The 24,486-nt window shown below is 42.0% G+C and overlaps 1 protein-coding gene across 10 annotated transcripts in view; it reads right to left on the bottom strand.

The window, feature by feature from the left end:
* ANO3 (anoctamin 3) overlaps window positions 1-24,486 on the bottom strand; it is a 380,410-nt gene that overhangs the window by 221,073 nt on the left and 134,851 nt on the right. For 2 of the 10 annotated variants that reach the window (XM_075927764.1, XM_075927759.1), the window contains exon 1: window positions 20,733-24,088. The exons of the other annotated variants lie outside the window; for them this stretch is intronic. Coding sequence is in view for 1 of the 2 variants with exons in the window: in XM_075927759.1 (XP_075783874.1) it covers window positions 20,733-20,784 (52 nt within the window). In the remaining variant the exon portion in view is untranslated. Of the gene's footprint in view, window positions 1-20,732; window positions 24,089-24,486 lie in introns of those variants that run through there. 10 annotated transcript variants of the gene reach the window in all.

Raw genomic sequence — 24,486 nt, 5'->3', positions numbered from 1 at the left:
TAATGTAATGAAGCAAAATCTGTAGGTTTGCATGGGGGAAAAACTACTATAAATATGGGGTGTTTTATCACGGAACTTTAGATTCATCCTGAAAAGATTCAAAGCATCAGATCTCAACCAACATAACCTGGCTTCTCTACTCAGACCCAATCTAACTGACCATTAGATTGGTCTCAGCTACAGATTGGTAACTTTAATATCAGCAAAACAATGTGTATGTGTGTAAATAAATGCACATACTGCTTTCTATGCTGTATGTTCAATAAAAGTTGCATATTGCCTTTTCCTCAAAAAAAAAAAAAAATCCCATGTACTTTTTATAAGCAGATCATCATCAAGATAGAACAGATAGAAATAATCTAGGTTTTGAGAACCTTTATTATTAGGAAGAGACAATTAACAGCAATGGGGAATTATATTATTAGAAATATAAATAGATTGACTTATGTGACATTCTAGGAAGGATCCAGTTGTTGTAGCATATGTGGGTATCAACAACATAGGGAAAAGTAAGAAATTTTGAAGACCAAGTTTCTGCTACTGATAATGGCTGAAAGCCCAAGCCTCTATGACTCCATTCTCTGAAATGCTTTCAGTTCCACATTTAGAGCCATTTAGACTGGCTCTCTCAATATGGGAATCAGATGACAATGCGGGGGATGGTATGAAAGGAGGGTTTACGTTAATTAAGAGCTGACGATCTGTAGCCAGACAGAGGCCCCCCCCTCCCGTCACATCCATCTTGCTTGCCCCTCTAGGATGCCTGGAGCACACAGGACACAGAGAGCAATAAAATCACCATAGTCTTTGATGCCTTGACAGAGGCCCGGATATGCTGGTTCATCTGATGCTGGATAACTGTAAACACAGATAAGAGAGGGTGAGCAAGCCAATCCACTGACCTAGAGGCTGCGAAAACTGCCCTTGGCTGGCACCTATGTTGATACGATCACACAGCCGACCCTGGGAGAGGAATCTCCCTCTGAAAAAAAGAATGCCCAGTACTCCCAATTTAGTTATCTCTCTTACAAGTGTAAATTAAGTTCACAACTCCCTTGTAAGAACTGGCATCACAAAGATGACCCAGCACAATTTGGCACCATAGATAAGAAAGAGTATACGTGACCCCACAGGTATAAAGATGGGTCCAGCAGCACACTCACTCTGAGCGTCAATCTACCATTTACCTGCTGGTCGGGTTAGGTAATTGCCTCACGAGGTCCAAACAAGGACACACAGCCTCGTATTCATCTTTCCCAGGGAATTGAGTGACCAGTCCTGGCCTGACACGCTGGAATTGAGAGACGCAGAAGGGGGTAAAAATTGTACCTGTATGTGTCCTTTTGTTTTAGTGCATGCATAGAATAGAGCTCTTTAAAGATTAAGCAGTCACTTGGTACCATTACTTTCTATCTTCCTTTTTAACCATCTTTAAGACCTGTATTTGCTAGCAGTTAAGAAGTAGAACAATAGCCATTGTAACCATATGCTTTATAAGTCTCTTTAATAAACCTGTAACTGTTTAAGCTTTAACCTGACTCCTCCTGTTGCTGTAACAGAACCAAACACAATTAAAAGAACTCCAGACAGTCATAGGGGCAGACACAGGTAGAGCTGGGTGTTTGGGTCCTGTTGCCTCCATGGGACTGACTCCTGGGGCACCCGTCAGCCTTCACAGGTTGCCCGCTGCGAAGGGACCCTGTGTCCTAGCAGTTGACACACACACACACCACACACTGCCCTGACCATCGGCTGACATGATCCTTTTGTGAAAGGAAGCATCTATACAGTGAAGATGGGCTGCACCTTCACCAAATTGAAACCAAAATACTAGCATGTGAAATTAAAATGTTGCAGAAGAGGTTTTAAATTAGGGGCTATGAGGAAAGCCAACAGGTGCAGAGGAGCACAGAGTTTGGACAGATACATTCTGCATGGGAAAATTGATTAAAGGAGATATTCTAGACATTTAGAAGATATCTAGCCTAGTAAAGAGGAGAGGATAGAGGTTGATAAAGTACAGGAAGGAACCAAAGAAAATCAAATGAAAAAGAGACCAATTCAATTATATCCCATGAAGGCAGATAACTAAATCTTGACAAATTGTATAACTGCTGTATACGAAAGTAAGAAGTCTTAAGACGAAGATGGGTGAAACTGAGTGCCTGCATTAAATGAGGATATTGATGTAATAAGCATCACAGTAACTTGGTGAAACTATGATAATAAATGGGACATGATGATACCAGGATATAAAATAAGAATGACAGAGTATGTTGTGCTGGTGAGGGAATGGCAGGATATGTGAAACAAAGTATACAGTCAATGTGACTGTCCACACGCATCACACCCCAAAGGCAAGCAGTTGTGGCATTGGGATCAGGCCCCTAACGCAGTCTTTGTCCTCCTCTGTGTCACTCTCGGAGGAGGGGGAAGGGGGGCCTGGGACCGCCCTCACTCACGGGCCCCAGCCCAGGGCCCTAAGGACTAGGATCAAGAGGGATCTGGTCCGACTGACGGGGTTCGGTACCGTAACTCGTCAGCCCACCAACCACTCCAGGGTTCCGCCCTGGGCTGCTTCCTTCCCTCCCCTCTTCCGTTCCACTCTGTCTCCTCCCTTACTTACGGGTGCGTCCCCGCCTCCGCCCCCTTATCGTGGGGCTTACCGCGGACAAGAGGCCGCACTTTGCTGCGGCTGCCCGGGGTGCTGGCTACCCCGGACGCCCCTCCCGGGTCCCGACTCCGGGGTGGTTCTGGCTCCCCCCCGCCCGCGGCACTGACGCACTTTTAAAAGTCGTACCCATCCAGCGGCACCAATCACCGCGCAGGGCGGCCTCTGCATGGCCACGTCCACCCAGGGACGCCACCCTTCGGCGGGGCCATGGCCCCTCTCTCTCTCTCTCTGCTGGCACCGTCAGTGATGTCATCAGGCGGCACCGGCCTAACAGTGCCCGAGCAGCCCGGAAAGAGCAGGGCTTCCCCGTTGCGGCGGGCCCAGAGGGCTTCCCGGGGCCGTGAGTCAGTGCGGGGCGGAGGTGCCCCGTCACAGTCAACTATAATAAACATTTTAAATTAATTGGACCGTACCATAGAATCTCCATGGATAATTTCAAACTTGAACAATAATAGTAGAGCAACTACCAACTACTTGACCAGAATGGTGATGGTAACCGGGAAAGGCAGGGGAAATTACAAAGACTATCCAAAGAGAAAACCCAAATAATAATGAGTGAATTTTAACTATCCCCATATTGACTGGAATCATGCCACTTCAGGATAGGATGCAAAGATAATTTTTTTACTCACCATTAATAACTTTCTTGGAGCAACTACTAGAGGTATCCATCCACAAGAGGAAAAGCAATTTTTGGTTTGTCCTAAATGATTCATGAATTTTCTTATATGCACCAATGTAGAGGTGATGTGTGACATCACTTTCAGATTGGGGCACATAACAAAATTCGCATGGCAGGAGTGGGACCAAAAGATCTGAGAGTGGATGTGGGGGTGGGGGTCAGGGCTGAAGTAGAGGGTTGGGGCGCAAGACAGTGAGGGCTCCGGCTTGCTGAGTGGGATCTAAGTTAGGGTTGAGCAGTTTGGGGTGCAGAGAGGGTGATCCAAGTTTGGGGAGAGGCTCAGGACCAGGGGTTGGTGTGCAGGAGAGGGTATAGGCTCAAGGTGGGGCATGGGGTCAGAAGTTGGGCTTACCTGGGTGGAATCCCTGCTGGAGATTACAAGAAGGGGTCTCTTTTCCTTAGTTGTGACAGTTCAGTGGCACAGCTAAAGAGGCTGAGGCTGGCAGGGAGGGGCTCCTTTCTCTGGCCACTACAGCTTCGTGTGAGGCTGCACAGCAGCTCAGCTTAGGGGGAACTCAGCTCACAATAGCTGATCCAAGAGATGGATATAGCTGAATGGCTCCTAGTAGGGGTGAAATTATCAAAAATACCCACCACAGGAGCATTTAACTTCAAAAATGGGAATCATGTAAAAATGAGGAAGCTGCTAAAATGGAAAAACAACAGTAACAGGGGTGAAATGCCTGTAAGCTGCATAGGAAACTGATTCAAAATAATGTAGGACAGGATCAAACCAAATGCTTGCCAGAAATTAAACAAACAAAAAACAGTAAGAGGATCATATAAATGCGACAGTGGTAAACAGCGTAGAAAAAAAGTATTTAGAGGCAAAAAGGCATCCTTCAGAAATTGGAAGCCAAATCCTAGTGATGAAAACACAAAGGAGCATAAGCTATGGGAAGTCAAGTGTAAAAGTATAATTAGGAAGGCCAAAAAAGAATTTGAAAAGCAACTAGTAAAACCCATAAAAACTAATACAAACTAACTACAGTGTTTTAAAAATAACTCAGAAACAGGGTGTTTGCCAAACAAGCAGTGGAGTCACTGGACGACCTCTGTGCTAAAGGAGCATTCAAGGAAGAAAAGCGATTGCAGAGAAACTAAATGAATATTTTTCATCTTCAAAAGAGGATGTTAGGGAGATTCCTACACCTAAACCATTCTTTTCAGGTGATAAATCTCAGGAATGGTCACAGAGTGACGGGGAACTAGAAGATGTTTTGGAAGAAATTGGTAAAATACTATTCTGATGTTCTTAAGTGACAGTGCTGATAAATGCTCCCATGCCTTTACTTTCATTCCAGGATATTATTTTATTTCCCTAACATCTCTGCCATCATCACCATCTCTTTCTTCTTATATCTCTTCACATCAACGAGTGTTGGATGCCTACCTCCCGTTTGTGCCTTTGAATTCTTCTGGCTTTCCTAAATTTTTGAGCTTTTTTGGGGGGCACCTCTGTTCCCTACTCTCCTTTTGTCTCTTTTCTTCTCCTTCGTTTTTTGTTCCTATTTTCACATACTAAAAAACAAACAAAAAACCCCACAAACAAACAAAAAACTTGTGACAGAAAAGGAAGCTAATGGAACAATGCAAATCAGAGAAATGCTTATGCTGCTAGAAAAAGAACATTTAGTTTTCTAAGAAGTCAATTCAATGTTCAGGGACAGGGCTGCATTAACAGCTTTGGAGACTTATATCCCGTTTCCTATCAAACGCATAGTAAGTATACGCAAAGGGGAAAAAAACTAAAGCATTTCTATTCATTGTAATACCTGAGCCAAAAGGAACACCTAAATAGGACATCAGTTTGGTATATCTTAATGCACTCATTCTGTCTCTACTGAGACCACCGTCAGGTGTGTCAAACTCCCAGTTAAACAGAGCATGATGGTAGGTTTGCAATGCAGACAGCCATCCTTTAAAAAAAATCACCGTAGACTCTCCCCCCTGCTAACACCTTTCATTTAGGTCACAGACCATAGTAATTATCAGTCAGTGGGCTAGGTCTGGAATAGTGACCTAGAGCTGTAAGGGTCTGAATCCATTACCCATTCTGAGATCCAGCCAGACCTCCCATGAACAGGTATCAAGCAGATTTTGTTCATATCTGGAAAAGAGAAAGGATTTCGATGTATACTTGGGCAATGACAAGTAAAAGGTGTTTAACATTCAGCCCATTTCAGATGAAAATTATAGAAGTTGTAAGACATTTAACAAGAAAACTTTCCAGTTAGGATTAAAATGCAAGGACCTTCAATGAAAGGGTTCAGAAAAGGGCAACTAAAATGATTAGGGGTTTGGAACTGGTCCCATATGAAGAGAGGCCAAAGAGACTGGGACTTTTCAGTTTAGAAAAGAGGAGACTGAGGGGGAAATGATAGAGGTATATAAAATCATGAGTGGTGTAGAGAGGGTGGATAAAGAAAAGTTATTTATTAGTTCCCATAACAGAAGAACTAGAGGACACCAAATGAAATGAATGGGCAGCAGGTTTAAAACTAATAAGTGAAAGTTCTTCTTCACACAACATGTAGTCAACCTGTGGAACTCCTTGCCAGAGGAGGCTGTGAAGGCTAGGGCTAGCACAGAGTTTAAAGAGAAGCTAGATACAGTAAAACTCCAATAGTCCGGCATCCTATAGTCCGGCACTCCTGATAGTCCGGCATCAAAATGGCAAGAGCCTAGTGAGTGAGCTTCAGTAAAAAATGAGTTACAAGGTAACAGTGGCAGCAGCTGAACTGAGCAAAAAGGGTAAAAAAAGCTTAAAAAAACTAAAACATTACAGTATATTGTATACAGTATGTACAATAAAAAGGGTTAAGAACACTTTATATACAGTATATAATGTGTACAGTATATATATAACCATCTTATAGTATCTCCGGATAGTCTGACATATCTGATAATCTTGCACCACCTAGGTCCCATAGGTTCTGGATTATTGGAAGTCTACTGTAAATTCATGGAGGTTAGGTCCATAAAAGGCTATTTAGCCAGGGGATAGAATTGGTGTCCCTGGCCTCTGTTTGTCAGAGGCTGGAGATGGATGGCACGAGACAGATTGCTTGATCATTGTCTTCGGTCCACCCCCTCTGGGGTACCTGGCACTGGCCACTGTCGGCAGACAGGCTACTGGGCTAGATGGACCTTTGGTCTGACCCAGTACTGCCATTATTATGTTTTTATGTTCTAATACAATCCTAAATCTGTAAAATCAGATATGTCCCGTTTTATTCACTACCTAACCTTCTTCATGTATGTTTCTACCCAAAAGCATGCCAATGCTATTATCTGCAACATTAAAGTGATTAGCAATTAGACTTCTGACTTTTGAAATGCATGAATATCTCATTGTCGTTTCTCTCATGTATGCATTGTCTTTGAGCTGTCAGCAAAGTGCACTGAATGCAAATCCAACAAGACAAGTAAATCAACAACAAAACTGAGTTCTATTGGCTTGCACACTTTTGAAAGCTACAATACCTTCTGGCTGTGTCTAGACTGGCATGATTTTGTGGAAATACTTTTAACGGAAAAGTTTTTCCGTTAAAAGTATTTCCGCAAAAGAGCGTCTAGATTGGCATGGATGCTTTTGCGCAAAAGCATCCGTGGCCAGTCTAGACACGATTTTGCGGAAGAAAGCCCCAATCGCCATTTTAGCCATCAGGGCTTTTTTGCGCAAAACAGTTCTTCCCCGTCTACACTGGCCCTCTTGCGCAAGTATTCTTGCGCAAGAGGGCTTTTTCCCGAGCGGGAGCGTGAAAGTATTTGCGCATGAAGCACTGATTGTGTACATTACAAAGTCAGTGCTCTTGCGCAAATTCAAGCAGCCAGTGTAGACAGCTGGCAAATTTTTGCACAAAAGCAGCTGCTTTTGTGCAAAATCTTGCCAGTCTAGATGCACCTATATGCTTTAAGGATTCAATTTCTGCAGTTGCCGAACAAGAAAGCTTTTTACACTGTTAATTTTTTGAATTTTCAGAGACTAATCAAGGAAAAAATTAATCCTTTTTCTTGGCAACAGATTTCATTTTTGAATAGCTTGAAAAATCACGTCTTGCCCCACAGAGATTGAACACAAACATTCATATCTTCCTCATGTCCATATGTGCAAGCTGTCTCAAACAGAAGAAAAACTTTTATATGTGAGCATTTACTGATTGACAGGCAGTAACCCATATGAACAATGTCAATAACATCCATGAATTTGCTTTTGTAAATGCTCACCAAAATGAGGAAGGCTCACAATCTGATACCGGGGAAGAGCAGATGTATGCAAATGCAAAGAGGTCAAGAGATACTGAGAAACAATTCTGTGAATTTCATCTTCTTTTAAAAAGTCTACACAACTCTTCTTTGTGAATCCACAATATATAAACAGGAACACCTGAACTGGTTTTAAAAGTGGATGGAGAAGGGAGGCGGGGGTTGGGAATTAACCTGAACCTTGCTTATGCCACACAAAATGAAATCTTTAGGATTCCAAAGCAAATGGATGTAAATGAAAAATCTCCTATTGATTTCAGTGGGCTTTGAATCAGATTCCAATAAAAGTAAAACAAACAAAAAAACCCCAAACCCAAACCTTTGATTTCACAATAACACTAGATCCTCTTCCATGACAATTTATTAATTAACTTGTTACCATTAAATATTTTGGAACATAATTAGCTGTATTCAGAGCACTTATTTTGAAACAGATCTCTCTTCCTCTGACTCCCCTTACTCCTCATACAATGAGGGTTACAGGAGTCGGAGTAAGAAGTCCTCCAGCTTGACAGTATTTTGACACTCTCTCAACATAATTGCCTGCTGTATAGATGCTATTTATTTCTAAATAATATTGCTGTGTAGATATACCCTTAATGTCCACCCATTCACTTCTTTCTCTCCCTAATATGTGGTTCTGCTTCCTCTGGAAAGGATCTAGTTAACTTCAAAGTGAAAAAACCTGCCAGACCTATTAGCAGAACAATGAAGCTTAAAAGAGCCATTCAAGTGTTAATAAAGCCGTTCAACAAACAGTTGCCAACCTCAGGTATATACTGTTAGTTTCTGAATTTACTGTGTTAGTCTATAGGACCCCAGTTTAAAATTTGCTTTAAAATATTTCATTAGTGTGTTACTGAAGATTATAAAATCACATCTAAAAAATACTCCCTTCCATCAGCTGCCAATAGACATACAGACACCAGTGTACTAGTACTACATAGGGCCTCATAAATTCTAAAGATGGCCCTGACCACACTGGCTGAAAACTCCTAGCAGATACGTTACCTGGAGGACAGATTACTGGTGCAAATGGCAAAGATGATTTCTGATCAACATGGAAATCTTTTCCTAAATGCTGAGGTTACAAAACACATTCAGTCAATCCTGAGATTTTTTTTTCTTCCTGATGGTTTGTTGCCAAGAAATACATTTGAACAATTTATTTTCTTCAAAGTATACTTGATCTCATCCCTCTTCTATTGTATTACCAAGAGGGAACACCCATAAGTAGGAACTACTAGGTATTTGGATGAACTACAGTAGTTTCTCCTGAATGCATATAAGTGACCACAAGAGATGTATCAGTTTACATTACCTGGCTGAGTGTTATGATGAATAGGCAAGCTGTTTTAATGCATATGTGGTGGGGTGACCCCGCCCCCCCCTAAAAACACCGTGTCTCCACAGAGTGTCTCCACGCTCATGAAACACTTGGTGGCAGCAGAAGGAGTGGAAGGGTAGGGGGCGCCAGGGGCCCAGAGGGAGTCCAAGAAAGGCGAATCCACCACCCCGAAACCCATGATCCTATCGCGTGCTGGGGATGGACGGAAAGCTCCCTTAGGACCCCTCCTGGAGAGGCGGTTGGCGCCTCGGTGGAGCAGGCCAACCAGCGGGGCCGGTACCGGACGGGAAGCAGAGACGGGACCCGGACCCTCCCTGCAGGAAGGGACCCCGAAAGGTGCCTGCTATCAGTGCGGCCAAAAGGGGCACTATAAGAAGGATTGCCCACTTATGGATTGCACCTTCGGGCAGAGACGAGGGGAAGGACCAAACCGGGGAGAGACGAGCCGCACGCAGGTAATAGAGACACTAAGGGTTAACGGGAGACGGGTAGAGGCGGTATTAGACTCCGGCTGCGGGCAGACGATCATCCGGAAGGACGTTATATACCCAGCCAGGGCAAGAGGTCCCCCGGTAGCCCTGCGGTGTGTCCATGGGGACGTACATTCCTACCCCATGACACGAGGGGACGGGAGCTCGAAGAAGAATGCGTAGTAGCAGTGGGCCCTAAGTTGGCGTATCCCATCCTGTTGGGGCGGGACTGGCCGGGTTTAAGGAGGCTACTAAGACAGTGGGGAGGAGCTCACACCGAGGGGGAGGCCAAGGAACCTGAACTTGGGATGTTGGTAGCCCAGGGGGAGGAGGACAAGGAGAGACCTCCAGCCATAGAACCTAAGCAAGATGAGACGCTAACGTTCCCCTGCCTGGGGATAGACGAAGGAGATTTCCTCACCCTACAATGACAGGACCCCACCCTGAGGTCGGCCTGGGACCAAATACAAGGAGCTGAAGGGAACCGAGGGGAGGGCCAGCTGAACCCAACCTCGAGACCTCGGTTCGAGGTAAGGGACGATCGCTTATATCGGGTGCTACAAGGGAATCTTCCTGGGGAAGAAAGGAGGCAGCTGTTGGTCCCTCGGCCCTACCGGTGGAAAGTTTTGGAGTTAGCTCATGACCACTCTTGGGCCGGACATTTAGGAGCCGATAAAACCCAACAGAAAGTGCTGCAACGGTTCTATTGGCCGGGGGTGTATCAGGAAATCAAAAACTTCTGCGCATCCTGTCCCAATTGCCAGAAAACCTCAGCGACCAAAGTGCCACCAGTGCCTTTGGTTCCTCTTCCCATCGTCGGAACCCCTTTCGAGCGAGTAGGCCTAGATTTGGTGGGACCCCTCGAGAAATCGGGGCGCGGTCACAGCTATGTTCTAGTCATCGTGGACTATGCGACGCGCTGCCCTGAGGCCATTCCACTAAAGAAAGCCACAGCCCCCGTGATAGCCGAAGAATTAGTAAAATTATTTTCATGGGTCGGCCTGCCCAAGGAATTACTAACCGATCAAGGGACAAACCTGACCTCAAAAGTCATGACAGATTTATGCTAAGTATTACAGATTAAGAAGCTATGGACATTGGTATACCATCCCCAAACAGACGGACTCATAGAGCGGTTCAACCGAACCCTGAAAGGAATGCTACGAAAGTTCACTCAAGACGACCCTCGCGACTTGGACAAACTGCTGCCGGCCTTGATGTTCGCCATACGAGAGGTACCACAGGCGTCCCTGGGGTATTCCCCCTTCGAATTATTATATGGACGATGGCCCCGGGGGATCCTGGACCTAGTAAAAGAAGGGTGGGAAGCGACAGTATCCCCAGCCCTAGGAGCCGCCCAATACGTAGAAAAGTTGCGGAAGAACCTGCATGACTTGGCGGACTGGGCCCAAGGTAATCTGAGGAAAGTGCAGGAAGGGCAGAGAGTTTACTATGACAGGAGGGCCCAAGTAAGAAAGTTTGAACTGGGCGATCAGGTCCTCCTATTACTCCCGAGCGGAGAGTCTAAGTTGTTAGCCCATTGGCAGGGACCCTTCCGGGTAGCGAGGAAAGCGGGGCCAGTCGATTACGAGGTGCGAGTGAATGGAAACCGCAGAGAAACCCAAATTTACCATGTAAAATTATTAAAGAAATGGAATCAACGGGAAGCCCTCTTAATCGACCCACGGATGGCCGACAGAATTTGGGCCATGGGGGGAACCCGAGGTAAAATTAGAGGGGATACGAAACCTGAAACAAGAGCAACTATACCGTACCCTCGAGCGATTCCAACAGGTATTGATGAATCGATCTGGACAGACTAACTTGATATACCATGAGATAAAGACCGAGCCGGGAAAGACGGTAAGAAACAGCACACGCCCCCTTCTCAGGAAGCTGTGGGACACGGTAAAAGAGGAACTCCAGACCATGCTGGAATGGGGGGTAATACGTGAATCCCATAGTGAATAGCGGAGCCCCATCGTGCTGGTGCCAAAAACGGACGGGTCCATGAGATTCTGTATAGACTTTCAAAAAGTTAATGCTATTTCCCGTTTTGATGCCTACCCCATGCTGCGCATAGACGAGTTGCTAGGCCGCCTCGGGAGAATGACTTATCTATCGACTCTGGACCTTACGAAGGGGTATTGGCAGATTCCGTTGTCCCCAGAAGCACAGGTGAAAACAGCCTTTGCCACCCCTTTCGGCCTTTATCAATTTAGAAATATGCCGTTTGGTCTGCATGGGGCCGCAGCCACGTTTCAGAGAATTATGAATCAGATTCTAAGGAACCATCAGGAGTACGCAGCAGCGTATATTGACGATATTATAATATTTAGCGAATCGTGGGAGCGACATCTAGATCATATAACGGCCATACTGGAAGCTTTTCAACAGGCGGGACTTACGGCTAATCCAAAAAAATGCCAGTTCAGGAAGGCGGAAGTTCCTTATTTGGGGTACACGGTAGGGAGAGGGAAGCTCAAACCCCTGGTAGATAAGGTGCAAGCCGTGCGTGACTACCCTCCCCTGACCACGAAATGGAAGGTACGCCAGTTTCTCGGACTAGCGGGATACTATAGACGATTCATAGCGAACTTCTCTTCCTTAGCAGCCCCTCTTACAGATCTAACTCATAGACAACCCGAGAAGGTAAGATGGACGGCACTGTGTGACACGGCCTTCCACGAGCTAAAAGAAAGACTGGTGCACGGCCCAGTGCTGGCCCAACCAGACTTTACCAAGTCTTTCACGCTGCAAATGGATGCCTCGGAGACGGAGCTGGGGGCTGTACTGATGCAAGAAGAGGAAGACGGGGAACATCCCATTTTGTATTTAAGCCGTAAACTTTTCCCCAGAGAAAAGGGATACGCCACGATCGAGAAGGAGGCATTGGCCTTAAAATGGGCTATTGACTCATTACGATACTTTCTTTTAGGGGACAAATTTACCATGGTAACAAACCATGCACCCCTGCAATGGATGCAGAATATGAAGGACACGAACCCACGGATATTGCGGTGGTACCTTAGCCTGCAGCCATACCAATTCTAAGTGATGCATCGGTCGGGGGCTACCAACGGTGTCTGTCACGTATAGCAGAAATTCTAGGAGAGGCAACGGCGAGTATGTCACAAGATTTGAGGGGGAAGGTGTGTGGCGGGGCAATCCCGCCCTCCCCTAAAAACCTGTGTCTCCGCAGAGACCGGGAAGCGGGGTTTGCGCCGCACCGGGGCGAAAAGCCGCGGAGAGCCCTGGGCAGGGAGCGGCGGCACTCAGAATAAGCGGCGGCTCGCGGGAGTGCGCCCATAGGGTTTGGGGGCCAGCCGTGATGACGTCCGTGGTGACATCATCTTCCCAAGCCCAACGGCGGTGTGGTGGGATGACGTTGGGGGGGCGTCATTCCCCCACGTCCGGCGGGTAATTTAAAAACAAGCCCCATGCCTGAGGGGAGGGCGGCGGATCCCTGGGGAGTTGGAGCGGAGGCAAGTCGGGTTGGCGATCTGGAGACCCTGGGTGAGTTGTAACCCGGGGTCCCCTGGCTAGTCTCGGACAGAGGCTCGGGAAGAAGCGGCCCAGGGTGGGGGCATGGACCCCGAGAGCGGGGGAGTTTAGGGGTTCCAACCCCCTCCGCTAGGTGGGGATGAGAGTCCTGACCTTAGGGCTCTGGGTCGGGGTTCGGAGCGAGGGTGGGCCCGAACCCCCTTCCCTAGCGTGTGGAGGGCAATCGACCGCGTCACGAGATTTGTAATGTGATAAAATTTAATAAATCCGGTAACTCTAAATACGCACAAAGGGGTGCATCGGGAAAACAGGGGACACGGACACAGGTGATCCCCTACAGCATCTCTTACAGCTTGCTCATGGATGTTAGGCCTCCTTCAAAACACTACTACAGGACAGTAAGCCATGGTCATTCTAATGTATGGTGATTTTAATAGCACTTTAAAATCATATACAGGTTGAATCTCTCCAGTCTGGCACTCTCTGGACCTGGTGCCAAACCAGAGAATTTGCCAAACCATGGGAGGTCAATATTGTGTAGCAGCATTAATACTTTCACTGATTTCTGAGTTCTTAGAAGACATGTGGGGTAAATTAGAGAGCTAAATAACAGCACTGAACCCTGAGAGCCAAAAGTGGTGGCTGTAAACAACTTTATGGGACAGGGAAAGGCAGCCATACCCATGAGAAGTGAACATCTAGCTAACCCAGATCAGGGAATGCACCAAGTATGTTGCTGTATCAGAAAATTTCGATCTGTTGTAAGTAAAAATAAGCCTCTCTCGATACCTTATCTTTGTTCTTTCTGTCAGGTGGGGGAAAGGATTTCAGCAATTGTTTCCATCCTCTGAAGAACATTTAGGGACGCTTTTTCAAAAGAGAGTGGGTGTGCCTGCAAATGTTCTATGTTCCAGCAAATGTTTGGTACCGAAAAGCTACCAAAAAGCCTACATTTGTATGTGTAATTGCACTTACAGAGGCTCACTGAATCATACTGTCTATCTGTTTGAGGGTGCAACATGTTAGACTCCGTGGGCACAACTAGCACAGGATACTTGGGTGGGTAAACTTTTATCGTTAAAGACTACATTAATAGAGAAATTCCCAGAATTGTTGTAGTTTATCATACTCCAAGTTTTTTTTCTTATCTATCACTCTAGAAAATTTTGGCAAAATTAGTAACAAACTACAATGTTCACAAGAGAAGAAAAAACTGCCCAACAATTAGAAGACAAACTAATACCAAAGCACATTATTATCCTGAGCAATCATCAAGTTGTCATCTGTACCTCAAATGTATTTAGAAGGTAAAACAATACTGAACTGTGACAACACAATTCTCCAGCATGAAGCAGGTTTCTACTCATTTCATTGTTCTGTGCTTAACACATGCAAACCCAGGAATTATAAGCTTAACAATTATACATATATTAACTACAAACAGTATATTTCATTGCATGTAGAATAGTGATAGAAATGTAGCCGTGTTCTGCTACAAAGACCTTTTACATCTGCACTTGAAAGGGAATCCTCTGAACTGTCATTCATGTTAAAATTCGACACTCTCCGAGAAGGAATGAACAAACACTCAAACTATCTTACCCATTACCAAGATAGCTTCCCCAATTATCACCTCTAATACCATTAGCTCACAAACATCCCACTCTCCCCACCTCTAATATCATCAATTCACAGACACTTACCTTCCATCCTTCCCCCCCCCCCCCCCCCGCATCGCCCTCCTGTTCTGAAATGTGATTTGTCCTTTTCATATGTGTTCACTTTTTTTTTAATTGTATCCTTTGGTATATATGGTTGTGACTATTTTCTTCCACTATTTGATCTGAGGAAGTGGGTCTGGCCCACGAAAGCTCATCATCTAATAAACCATCTTGTTAGTCTTTAAAGTGCTACATTGTCCTGGCTTTTGCTTCAGTATATTTCATTGGAATTGTTACCTATTGTAATATGATAATTATATTTAAAAAAACTTGTTATGGTCAAACACTTTTCTAGCACTTTTGGCTGTCCATTCTGGGTGCACATAAAAGGGCTCAGATGCTTAAAATAGACCCACAAAGAAATATGCATGTATCTCTTTTAAAATATGAGCCTTGTCTTTCAATATACTGGCATGTAATTTTAAATGCTAACATTTTAGTATGTTGTAATGTAAAAATATTGCATGCTGAGTGAGCAGAGAAAAGACATTTAAAAATATATCTTAATGGATACTTTCATTCCCATAACCATACACAGTTTAGTAAAGCTTATAGTTCCGGGGAATGGCTTTCAGACTTTAACATGGGGTCATCTGCTTCTTGAGTGCAGATAAAAGGAATGGGCCTGACACTATTCCTCTAGTTTTGCATTATTTTTGAGAAACCTTTTTGCCATTATTTTGGTGTTTGTGACAAATAGCAAATAGAAAAATGAAATATGATATTCATAAATCGATATGATACAGTTGCACCTTTTAATACTTTCAGTGATGTCTCTGCTTCTTATTAGCTTCCAAAACACAAAACAAAAAGATGTTGTTAGTAAAATGTCATTTAGAACAGCAAATGTCTTCTAAATAAAGTTATCTTTTAGAAGAGGCTACAGATTTCTGGTTCTCCTGTTTACAAAATATGTAATAGTGTGCATTATTATATAACAGCTTTTATCTGAGTATCTCAAAGTACTTTACAATCACTGATTAATGAAACATTAAAACGCTCCTGTGAAGGAAGGCAGAATAATTATACATCCTCCAGAGAGGAATCCAAATCAAACACAGATCTGAACAACCCCACCATTTTTGGACGTGACAGTCCTTTGTCTTGGTTCTCCCTGTTATAGAGATAGTTTCAGAAACAAAATTTGACTTTGTGTCCAATCCTTATTAAAGTTTGGGGTGCTCAAAAGTTTGGATCTGGAACTAAACTTAATGACATTCTGGCAGCCAGCCAGTGAAAAGCTAAATAGAATAAACACACCTTATATTGTACATTGCTATAGGGAATGAGTCCCAAAGTTTGCAATTAGAAAGCTGTGCTGCTAGTACTGAAAAGAGCAATGCCAGTCAATAGCAGCATCTCAGGTACAATGCATAGTGAAAGGCAGCCTTTCAAATAACCAGGTTCTAGTCCAGCACTTCGAACTGCAACTTCAGCAACATAGCAATTATTATACCAAATCAGACTAACTGTCCATTCAGACCAATATCATAGGATATAGAAGTTGGAAAAAAAAATCCCACCATATCATGCATGTAAATCAACAATATCCCGTTGTCATTTCGGTCAAGCAATCATAAGCTAATGTCATAATAAGCATGGTGCAGGAACCTAGTTATAACCTCTACTTACATAAATTGCACACATCACTAGTCTATGAAAAAAATGGTTATGTTACTGTTACTTTATTCTCCCTTCTCCACCTCTGCCAAGGTTTGTTTCACTCCTCAACCCCCCATTATGTGGAGTTTTAAATGTAAGTTCTCTGGGGAAATTTTTCCTAGTATGCATATGTGAACTGATAAATAGAAGGGGTCCTTTGCTAGATAGATTCTTTAGGTACTACTGTAAGATATCTGATGGAATGTCTGGCTCTCTCAAGCTATGAAAAATAGCAAATACATGCAATACAAGTCAACACTAACACTTCCCCCGTGTCCACCACTAGCAAAATAACCTTCCTTCCATGCCCTATTCTAATAATAGAAGATAAGAATTCCATAGATATCTTTCAGCTAAGCATGGAATTATTCTGTCACTATATTTTTAGTATCCTGCCAAAGATATTTTTGAAAAAGAGTCAAATCACTGTTTGTCAGCATGTAGCTGTTGGCTCACCACATCTGAGGAAGCAACAAAAGGACCCAAATCTTTTTATAGGTTTTAACCAGACAGGAAGGTCAGTAGTGCATTCACAGATCAGGACTCTAAATCCAAAACCTCAGAAAGCAAAAATGGCCCAAAAACCAACTAGAAAGCATAAGGCATTCCTCTCCTTTCCTTCACACACAATTCTTATGCAAGTAATCAAACCCTTCTGACACTTGTAAGTAGATAAAGAATTCAGTGTTAAATAATAATAAATGGGAAAATGTACACCTTTAGGAATGTTACTGTTTTCATGCTATAGACAACAGAGTACAGTACAATGTCATGCTACATGTGGCAGACAATGCATCTGCACCTTGTGGTACAATACAATTTAAAAATAGTGACAAAAGGACTGTCCAGATGGCTCAGCTTATCTAATGTAGTACCATGCTGCGGACCTGGATTAGTCTAACTTTAGGACTATTGTTCTTTTTTACTCGGATAATTTCAGTTATTTGGAATAGGACAAGACCGGGGAAAATGAAACATCCATTCCATTAACTTCTATGTGGCTTTAGAATAGATCTTTTAAATCACTCAGCTGATAATGTAACGATATGCTTCAAAGCAACTTTTGAAAATTATGAGTATGTTCACTGGTATTTGCTTTATTTTGGATGGAGGAAAGGACAAATCTATGCTTTGATACTTTACTGATAGCGTCTTGTTCTGGGTCCATTGTTACCATCAAAGAAAACAGAGCAAGGAACCAAAATACTAGTCCAGAGATTAAAAAAAAAAATTCTTTTCAGAGATATGAGATTTCACTATAATATGCCAGAGAATTTGGGTGCTTCCTTTCAAGATGTGCAAAGTAATGTAATTGGAGAAAGCTGAAGAAACCACCATACTCATCCTTTTAGACATAGCAAAAAGCTCAGACAAGTGAACAAAGAAGCCAAGAGAAACAAATAACATTTTCTCCAAACCAATGAAGATTGGATTGTAAAAGTAAACCTCTCGCCAGTCTGAGTATTGTGTCACTTGAAGCTACCCCATAAGGCTCAGTCCACAAAAAGTTGTATTAGAAATTTTTTTTATGACACATTCCGCTTTTTGTTTGACCTACTGCTTAACTCTATATTGAGGTTCCACAAAGAAATAAGTGCTGGAACTACTCCAACCTGCCCCCAAAATGTGTCTTGTTCCTAATTAAGCATAGAGAGCACAGCTGTATGGGGCACTTGGCCATTCTACTAGAATTATCACTGATTTTGTAGAAAATAAAATGTGGGGACCATTCTTTGCATACCATTAAATATACACAGGCAACATCAAGATAAATATACAAAGATAAATTTATATACAAGTCTGAATAAAAAAAAAATCACGTTCTGATTTTTTGATGTTGAGAAACATATGAAAATTAAACAGAAATGCACAGTGCTAGATTCTTTTAGTACATTAATCCTTTAAATATCAACCGGAATTTATTTTTATTTTGCACTCAATTTTCTGTCTGATCTTTGCTTTGATTTGATTTTTGGCAGGTTTTGTTTGTGGTTTTCAGTTTGTTTATTCTTTCCTGCCATCCCCAGTGACCCCAAAACCACTATAATGAGAGAAAATCTGTTGTCCAGGAGTTGGAGAGCTGGCATTTTGTACTGTTCAGTCATGTCATTGTTCAATAGATCCTTGTAGGGAGGAGACATGTTTTTTTTTCTTTTTTGGTCAAGGGTGTTACTGTATTTCACAGGAAATCATGTCCATGGGTATACATACTCCATGACTTCTTGAAAGCACCCCACACCATCAACACAACACTACTGTGAAAAGCTAATTTACTCAGATTTTGCACAAGGTGTAAAGGACAGGATATGAATCCATTTTTGAGTATGTAGCTCATTCCATGAACTGTAAGGACATGTCTACACAGCAGGGCTAAAGTCAAATTAAACTATGCAAATTCAGCTATGTCAGTTGTATAGCTTAAGTCGAAATAATTTGGTGTTTGGAACTGTCTAGACAACAGGAAGTCAAAGGAAGAACATTCTTCCTTCCACTTTCCTTACTCCTGTAAAATGAGGGCTACAGGAGTCAGAAGTCCTCCAGCTCTACATTATTTCAAAATAATGGCGTATAGTGTAGACACGTCCTTTGTTATTTTGGAATAACGTTAGTTATTCCAAAATATTGCTGCTGTGTAGACATACTCCACCAAAGCTAATATATTATGAAATGTTACAAGCATACTGAATCTACCACAATGTTCATTGTGGCTCTGTTACCATAATTACATTCCACCCTGAAACTAAGAAATTATGCAATTTTAAAATAAAATTATTTTAAGAATAGTACAGTATAGTCTGCTCAGGACCTTGCTAGGGATTCTTAAGTTAGCTAAACATTGACCTGACGCATGTAATGCCTCATAAGGAACTGTTAAATTCTATAAACTGACTGCATGCATTACAAACCTGTCATAAGTGCATGCGTTTACAAATCTGACATCTGAGAAAAAGACTTTACTGTACCTATTCAATATCTTATTTTCAAAATGAATGGACCTTTCACAATTTGGAGCAGCAAAATCAGAAGCACAAAAGAAAGAAATAGGTACAAAATTGCTAATTAAGTTATTTTGGAATTACAGGAGTACAAACATTCCCCAAACTTTTCAACTTCCTCTCACAGATGTGCTCTCAAACAAATGATTTTTTAACAAAACTTGGTGGACATAGTAGTTGTTCCAAGGGTGAATACTTGAAACATTTGAGTCTAGGCTGAAATTTTATGGCTTAACAAAACCCAAGGCATAATGATTTGTATTTGAATAGAAATGCTGATAGAGTTACGCTAACTGTAGCGGCACAAATGCACCCAGTGAAACAGTGAAAATGTTGATCTCTCCTTACCAATCACAATGAAACAAAAAGCATGCAAAGAAACAAACTATAACCTTCCAGGAACTATTAATGTATTTATTAGATCTTCATTGCACCAAGCTAAGAAAAGACTAAAATAATTAATAAATATCTCAGTCATAGTTGCTAACAGACATATATGACATATATTAAGAGTCTTGCTGGCAATAGTCAAACATTCCAATATTCCTGATGTGCAAAAGGAGACAATAATTAAAGATAAGTATTTTTGTTTTGGAGAACTGATGTGCTGAAAGTAGTCATGGTTATTTTTTTCTTCTTCATGGTTTGAGCTTGACTCCTGATTGTACTAATATATTATATACCAATAACAACTCAGTTACCAAAATAAAAGAAAACAGCAGAAAACTAGAAGGAGACCTCTCTTATCTCTCCTTTGTCCTGTTCACTTCAAGCCACAAACAATACTGAGCATTTATTACAGCAGCTGAATAAAACTAAGGAAACAATATTTTAATACTGAGCAAAGTTTTAATGAAAAACTAAAATGTATTAGATCAGTTCTATGGTCAAACATCATACAGCATTAACATGAGTATTGTAAAAAGCAGGCATGTAAAGTAGCAAATGACATCTATGGTGATAGTTGCGTGTGATCTTCAACCTTTTCAAAGCAAATACTACTCAGCTTCAATGAAGCACACTCACAGCAAAATCCTGTAACATGAAGTGCAGTGATGCCAGGCACATTTTTTCCACACTGGAATTTGGCATCATTTGAAGGACAGAGACTATTTGCTTAAAATAAAAATCTTGGAATGCTTTTTAGACTATAAATCAAACAGCCCAGGTACAGTAGATATTATGTTTCCTAGAGAATGTTATTTGTTTAGTAATGGGAGGAAAATACCTAGCCATTTCGGGGACCAAACTGATGGGTAACATTTTAACTTGCTGCAAGAGTTTAAACACATCTGCATAGCTCCGGTATCATGAGCAGCTGGCGTACTGATGCTTCTGCATATTGCAAGGGCATGCAGACCTAATGATTTAGCGCACAGACCAGAGACAAAAATATTTCTACTGACCTTTTTGCTGCTTAAAGGACTGAATAGAGCCTGAATGGTGAACCATCTTCATTCATGGGGAGTTTGACAATGTTCATTCACTGAGCTTGAGGGGGTCCAAGATGTTTCCAATGGGAAATGGAAAGGCTCGCTGGCTGCACTGAATCTAGGAGCTTCTGAACAGCGATGCAACCCGACACCTGCTTTAGCAAGCACATAGCTTGAAAGACTCCACTCCCCACTGTTGCCATGGAAACCAGAAAGGCTGGTCCAGCACTGTACTCCCCTTAGTGGACACTTAAGGAATAATTCACTACATTCATCTGATGGGGAAATGCAGCAATATATTGTTTTATTGTAGGAATAAATGTTTTGTTGCTTAAAGCATATTTTTTCCAGATAAGGACAAACTCAGATAATTTCTCTAATTCTGATCATCACTGCATCAGCAAACAAATAATTTTCCAATCTCTAGCCATGGTATGCCTCCAAGTTACAAAAATAGTTCAGAAGTTTATATGGCCCTGACCATCAGCATACTGACCAAAGTAAAAGGTGTTATATAGATTCGCTGCTACAAACTTTCTCCCAAAATGACTTTCTGCTCATTTATTTCTATAGTCCTTTCAATTTTCCCTACCTATGTCTAAAATAAATAATCCAAGTAACAATTGATTTAAGGACAGGTGTACACAGCAGTCATCTACTTTGTCTATTTGTACATTTTCAAAACTGCAAATGTTCATATACATATAAAAGTCTATATCTGTCATTTCATATGTCACTTGTCTTAAGACTGCAAACTCTTTGAGAGCGACACTGTTTATTCATTTGTGTTTGAATAATAGGAAGCTCTGGTCTTTACAGAGAGCTTCATGGGTTTTACTCTATAAATACAGAAAGACCCATGATTGTACATCTGCTTATATAGGTTCTGATATGGCCCCATCAATGACATTTTGATGACTGTTTTTGCTCCACTCTATATTGTGTGGAAAGAGAAACATTTGAGCCAACATTGTTCAGATTTATGAGCCTGTTGGCATTTCCCACCCCCCATGGTCCACATCATATACCTTTCATGGTGAGCAGCTTTTAATAAATTATCACTCAGCCATTGTTGTTTTAAAATTGTTCCATCTTCAGCATGCATCTTTTCTCTGATCTTGCTAGAGTTACAACTACTATCAGATATTTCACTAGGAGTGGCACAGAAAAAGGACAACTCACACTTCTCTTCTTTCTAATTACAAATAGACAGATCAGCTCATTTCAAGAAAAATATAAACAAAGTCTTTTTGCATACATTTTCATTTGTTAATGCTTCAGCACCACTTCTAAGCAAGATCGGCAAAAGAAAATGTGGTTATTGTAGTCCATGTTTTATTTCTTGCCTGATTAGACACAGGAAGTACCAGAAACCTCATGAGAAAACTCATCTTCAATGGATTTTAGAACCGTTCTATAAAAATTGCCCAAAGTTTAGAGTGCTTATCTGAATTGCAAAACTTCTGCCGATTTCTTGGGCTGAACCTAATAGGCCCTCAAACATCCATATGCATCTTTAATGCATTTTCAACCCCAGGCCACAGAAGACATTCCAAAACTGCCAAGAGGAAAGGCTTTTCTCATTGTATTTTCAGCCAGAAGCAGATGTGCTGGAAACCTGTTTTCATGAGTTTTACGGCCTTTGCCATTTCTTTCAATCTATGGACTCGGTGGCTTGAAATGTAAAAATGACAAAAATGGCCATCACTCCCAGCTTACTTTAGTTCTTCAGCTAATGATGACTAGGCTCCAGGCAGCATTACTCTGTGGTGAGCTGCTAGACAAGCTGTAGAGGCGCCAAGAAATTGAGTTGGCAGGAGCCCATGTTTCCAGAAGAACCCTGGGAACCCTGCTCCACAGCAGCTAGTGAGGAAGGCTGTAGAGGAACCAAAGAGCCTATTTTGAGAACTGTGAGAATCAGGGCTCTCAGGTTCTTGGCTCTTTCTTGGGGTGCCAGATGGTCAGCCAAAGAGCCAGGATGCTGGATTAGTCTGAGCTCCTTAGTAGACCTTTGCATGGGCTGCCACAGAGTAAGGCATGAGAACTGAGAGGAAATCAGGCAGAGTTGCCCCAGAACCCTGCCTGTATTTCAACTTGATAAAAACAAACTCTTCGAAGCATTTTGATGTTGATGAACTCAGCATTCTCTGGCAGTAAAACATCCCAACCAAAAATTTCTGAAGAGCTATTCTACTAGAAATCCTAGGAGTCAAACTCACCATGTGTGGTGAAGGTGAGCTCTGTGGATGTTGGGTCCCCAACAGCACTATTACCTGTGATGGGGGTACTCTGTTCAGGATCATAACCTGAGCCATGATTCCCATACACTGTGGGTCCCATTAAGACCACACAGCACACCAAAATAATTTAAAAACATACATCACAAAGAATGTCAGTTCTAAAAAGATGAATCCCATACTCCTATCGCATTAAAAATGCAGAGTATATGCATAATAGGCCAAATTCTCCTGAGTTAAAATGATGTGTATCCCAAAACACCTCCCTGCTTTAATGTCAAAGGAGTTAATCCTGATTTGCACCAGGGTCAATGAAATCATAATGTTGACAGGTATTTTAAAATGTTAATTGGTGCTAATGAAAGAAAGAAGGAAGGAGCAAATGAGAAGAAGTAGAGATACTTTTAATTTTAAAATGTTTAGATCCACTGTCCTTCCCTGAATAAATCTCAGAGTCCTGTCTCCAATGGTAGACTGAAGTCTATATAAGTCATTCCCAGGATAGATCCATTTCAGGAGAATTGATGGCTTAGAATGTCAGTCTTGCTTTCTACAAAATGAAGGATATATCTGGTCTTCAGACATATTTCAAATGAGGAGGTAGGCTGCCACAAAATGATATAGTCTCAAGATACACAACACAAAGAAAAATGCTGTAAGATTGTGCCTTATATGTTCTGCTGTTCAAATTTTATATTTCCTTTTAAAAATGAATTCAGTGACACAGACAGCTGACAGAAAGGTAGGAATATCAAAAGGCGGCCTCTGCTTAGCTACAAAACAGAGACAACATTTCCCATTTCCATTCCACCAGTTTGGGTCCGTGCTTACCTGGAAGTGATCACCTACGAATATGAGAAATTAGTTCAGCTTTCACAGCCATTCAGCAGTTTGCCACTCCAATGAGAATGCAAATTAGCAGCTCCAATTAAGAAAGCATTAATTGTTTTTCATCTTAATTCTAAATAGGGAAAATATACTTTATTATTTTGTAAATAAGGATAGCAAAATGTAAAAATGCAAAGAGAACTATGGCCAATTTTTGCCCTTAATTCTGTGGAAAGCTGGAAAGTTGGTCTTTTCTCTTTAGCAGAGTTTTCCTGCATTTCCAGGGGTGACTGTAAGGGTACATCTAGACTACAAGCCTCTTTTGAAAGAGACTTGTAGTCTAGATGTACCCTAGCTGTTTGTACCTAATGAGATAGCAAAATAGACAACAGTTCTTCTTATCAATATTAGACTACTGCAATTGAAGTACATGGAGGAGGGAGAAAAATTGTTCGTCTTGGCCTCTGATGATAAGACGAGAAGCAATGGGCTTAAATTGCACCAAGGGAGGTTTAGGCTGGACATTCAGAAAAACTTCTTAACTGTCAAGGTTGTTAAATACTGGAATAAGTTGCCTAGGGATGTTGTGGAATCTCCATCACTGAAGATATTTAGGAGCAGGTTAGACAGACATCTATCGGGGATGGTCTATATGGTGGTTG

The sequence above is a fragment of the Pelodiscus sinensis genome, chromosome 4 (assembly GCF_049634645.1).
Source record: "Pelodiscus sinensis isolate JC-2024 chromosome 4, ASM4963464v1, whole genome shotgun sequence".
Lineage (NCBI taxonomy): Eukaryota > Metazoa > Chordata > Testudines > Trionychidae > Pelodiscus > Pelodiscus sinensis.
This window is presented reverse-complemented; position numbering and strand designations above follow the sequence as displayed.